The sequence below is a fragment of the Corylus avellana genome, chromosome ca1 (assembly GCF_901000735.1).
Source record: "Corylus avellana chromosome ca1, CavTom2PMs-1.0".
Classification (NCBI taxonomy): Eukaryota; Viridiplantae; Streptophyta; class Magnoliopsida; order Fagales; family Betulaceae; genus Corylus; species Corylus avellana.
In genome coordinates, this window is record NC_081541.1 from 35,790,326 (window position 1) to 35,793,897 (window position 3,572).

General features: G+C 35.5%; 1 protein-coding gene across 1 annotated transcript; it reads left to right on the forward strand.

The window, feature by feature from the left end:
- Positions 1–897: 897 nt before the first annotated feature.
- LOC132171062 (histone deacetylase 19) lies at positions 898–2,223 on the forward strand. Its single transcript, XM_059582275.1, has 2 exons — positions 898–1,066; positions 1,582–2,223. Exon 2 carries the CDS (start codon positions 1,681–1,683, stop codon positions 2,221–2,223), a length of 543 nt encoding a protein of 180 aa, XP_059438258.1. The 5' UTR covers positions 898–1,066; positions 1,582–1,680.
- The last annotated feature ends 1,349 nt before the right edge of the window (positions 2,224–3,572 follow it).

Below are 3,572 nucleotides of genomic sequence, written 5' to 3' on the forward strand. Positions count from 1 at the left end.
TCCAACTAAATTGGGTTTTGTTGTGATTGTTCCAAATAAGTAAAAAATAAAAAAGCTCAAAAATTCTAAAAAATCAATGTTTTTGCCTATATGGGTCTTAAAAATAAAAATTTAATTTTTTTAAATGCCCTAAAAATCATTTTAAAAGCTTACCTAATTGGCTAATACTTAATATATGTAAACAAATTAACCAAGAACAAAAAGAGATATCTCCTCACAACTACAAACCTAAAGAAAACAATAAAAATAAGTATTTAAACAAACCAACAACAAGAAGAAATATCCCATACTACAACAATTCACACCCCCCCACCCACTCCCCCCCCAAAAAAAAAAATCAATAAAACAAGTATTTAAATAAACTACTAACTAAAAGAAATACCCCCTTACAATAAAAATAGTTCATAAACATATTACAAACACAATGAAACCTAAACTAAAAACTAAGCTAAAAACTAAACTAAACACTAAAAAGTAAAAATAAAAGCAAATATATATATATTTTTTATATATATATAATATTATATACATATATGCACCAGGTTAGCAGTTATAATTGGTTATTGGTTGGTGAATCGGTTATAACCGACCTGCTTGAACACCGCTAAAAATTTGAACCAGAACCGAGGTCTCCTTGATTTTTTCCAACCGGCCCGGTTCGTGTCCCATTTTTCTGATATTTTTTGACACCCCTATACTTGATATTATATCATTAAAATCTTTAGTTTGGGAAGTGGGTGCATTTGAATTGGGCCTCCAATCAAAAATCCCTGTTTGGGCCTTGAAATATGTAATTCAATAAACTGGCGGAAAAGCAGTGGAACCGGCTATAGCCAATAAACCGGTTACGACGAATGACCGGCTCAAAGTCCTTTAGGTTTCATTAAAAGAGCAGTGTTTCAATCTGTGTACAACAATTATACTCCTCTAAATATTGAAATTATCGGTGATGACGATGACATCTTATTTGTTTAATAGCCACATTTATTCTTCTTCTTCTTCTTCTGGTGCATTGGCAGTGGCCGATTGGTTCATTCAGTAACGAAGACGAGCTAAAGCTATTGAGGTAAAGATAGAGTATTCACTTTTATGGGTTTTTTTATTTTTATTTTTTATTTTTAAAAGGTTTAACATTAGAATGAATGCGACTCCGTATGTATTTTTATTGGTTAGCTTCGCCAGATTTCCATCTCTCGGGTGTGCCACTCCTACCCCTTGTTTGTTTGATTGAATAGCCTTCCAAATCTCGTATGTATGTATTTCAGCTTCCGTTACTTTTGAATAGCGGGACAAATCCGTTCTTCATTTTTCATTATGCAGAATCAATTGTTGTTGGGTTTTCTTTCTGTAACCTCTGTTTATTCATTCACTTATTTAGTTGTTTTCTTCTTCATATCTACCAAACCTACTATCAAAATCTTGTCTGATACAAGATTCTTCTAATCCCTTCTGTATATGCTTTTGTTTTGAATTATAAATCGGATATTATTCCTCACTTCTTCTTCTTCTTCTTCTCTCTCTCTTTCTCCCTTTCTCTAATTTTAAATATTATTTTTTTCGTTTTTGTTTTGGTGCTTGTAGGCCACTTTTACAAAGAAATCATCTTTCGGGTTGTTTGACTTATAGGAGATCAGTTGCCATTAACATTAAGACAAAGAGTTGACATATATATATATATATATGGATTCTGGAGGAAATTCCCTACCTTCTGGGGCTGATGGGGTGAAGAGAAAAGTGAGTTATTTCTACGACCCAGAGGTTGGCAATTACTATTATGGGCAGGGTCATCCTATGAAGCCACATAGAATCAGAATGACACATGCTCTTCTTGCGCACTATGGATTGCTTCAGCACATGCAGGTTCTCAAGCCATTTCCTGCCAGAGATCGGGACCTTTGCCGCTTCCATGCTGATGATTATGTATCATTCCTGAGGAGTATTACACCCGAAACACAGCAGGATCAGCTCAGGCAACTCAAGCGCTTCAATGTTGGTGAAGATTGCCCCGTTTTTGATGGTCTCTACTCCTTCTGTCAAACATATGCTGGTGGTTCAGTTGGTGGTTCAGTCAAGTTAAATCATGGTCTCTGCGATATTGCTGTAAACTGGGCTGGGGGGCTGCATCATGCTAAGAAGTGCGAGGCCTCTGGATTTTGCTATGTGAATGATATTGTCCTCGCAATTCTGGAGCTTCTTAAACAGCACGAGGTTTGTCTAGTGTGACCGTATCCTAATCCTGTTTTTTCTTTGATTTAAGCAGGAGCCTGCTCAAATATCTTGTTCAATGATATACTTTTGCTCACCAATGCTTTATTCTAACTTCATTGGGTTTAAGCTGTTTGTAGAGGAAATACACGGATCATTGTATACTTCTAAGTCCAACATTTAATAATTCTTTCTATAAGTAAACCCTGACCAATAGGTAAACCCACTAAACAAATTCCCAACTCAACCAATTAGCTGCTGGCCAAAGTATTAAGTTTCAATTCTTGGACCCATGATGATACTTTATGAGAAAACACCCGAGTCTAAAAAATCTTAAGTGGAAACCACCCACTCTATTTTTCGTAATGACAATGTTAATTTTATCATCATGATTGTAATACTTTGGTCTCAAATTGAGAAGATAAGGAATAGCCTTTTGGGGCATTTCTTTGTATACGTCCTGTGTACTAGGGTTGTGCCCCTTTGCGCTTTTCAATAAATTACTTATTTATATATAAGGAAGAAAGAAGATAAGGAGTAGACCACATAGAGTGGGTGGTTTATAAAGATAGTCATGAGTATTAAGTTTCAGATTGCTTAGTTATTAGGTGAATTTGAGCTTCATAAATGATTATATGAAGCTTCAAATTGACTAATTCTTTTGGGATGATAGCACATATGTGGCTAGCACTTTTTTTTTTTTGCGTCGTTACAAATGGTATTAAAACTATCTAGTAACGTCATGTGGTACTTGAGCACTGCATGATGTGGTCCTGATGGGAACGTCAAGGGTTTAAGGAAGAGAGTTTGTGACACCCCGATCTTACATTGGGAAGGTGAGGAGTATACCATATAGAGTGGATGGTTTATAAAGATAGTTATGAGTGCTAAGTCCCACATTGCTTAGTTACTAAGTGAAATTAAGCTTTATAAAGGATTTTAGGGAAATTTTAAATTGACTAGTCTTTTTGGGGTGATAGCGCAGATATAGACAAAGCTTTTCATTGGGTCGTTACAATGATAATGACAACGACGACTATGATTCCTGCTGCTCCCTATTACTTGTCAAATATAGTGATAATAGCAGAATTGTCTTTCACAATCACCTAGTTGATCCCAAGATTACAAGCCTCCTCTGCTATGGTGACAATCCCAAAATCTCTTTACGGTCATCCCTTGAGCCATAGTCTTAAATGGTAATAGATTAAGTTTCAAATGGTCTTGAAAGATAACCCATTGTGATGCTGCCATAGCCGTTATGTGAGCATCTCTCATTGTTTTGGTAAACAATATATCGACCATATAACTTTGATTGGAAAGAACACACATAAGGTGCATTTATATGTACTAGGGCCAATGGAACTTTC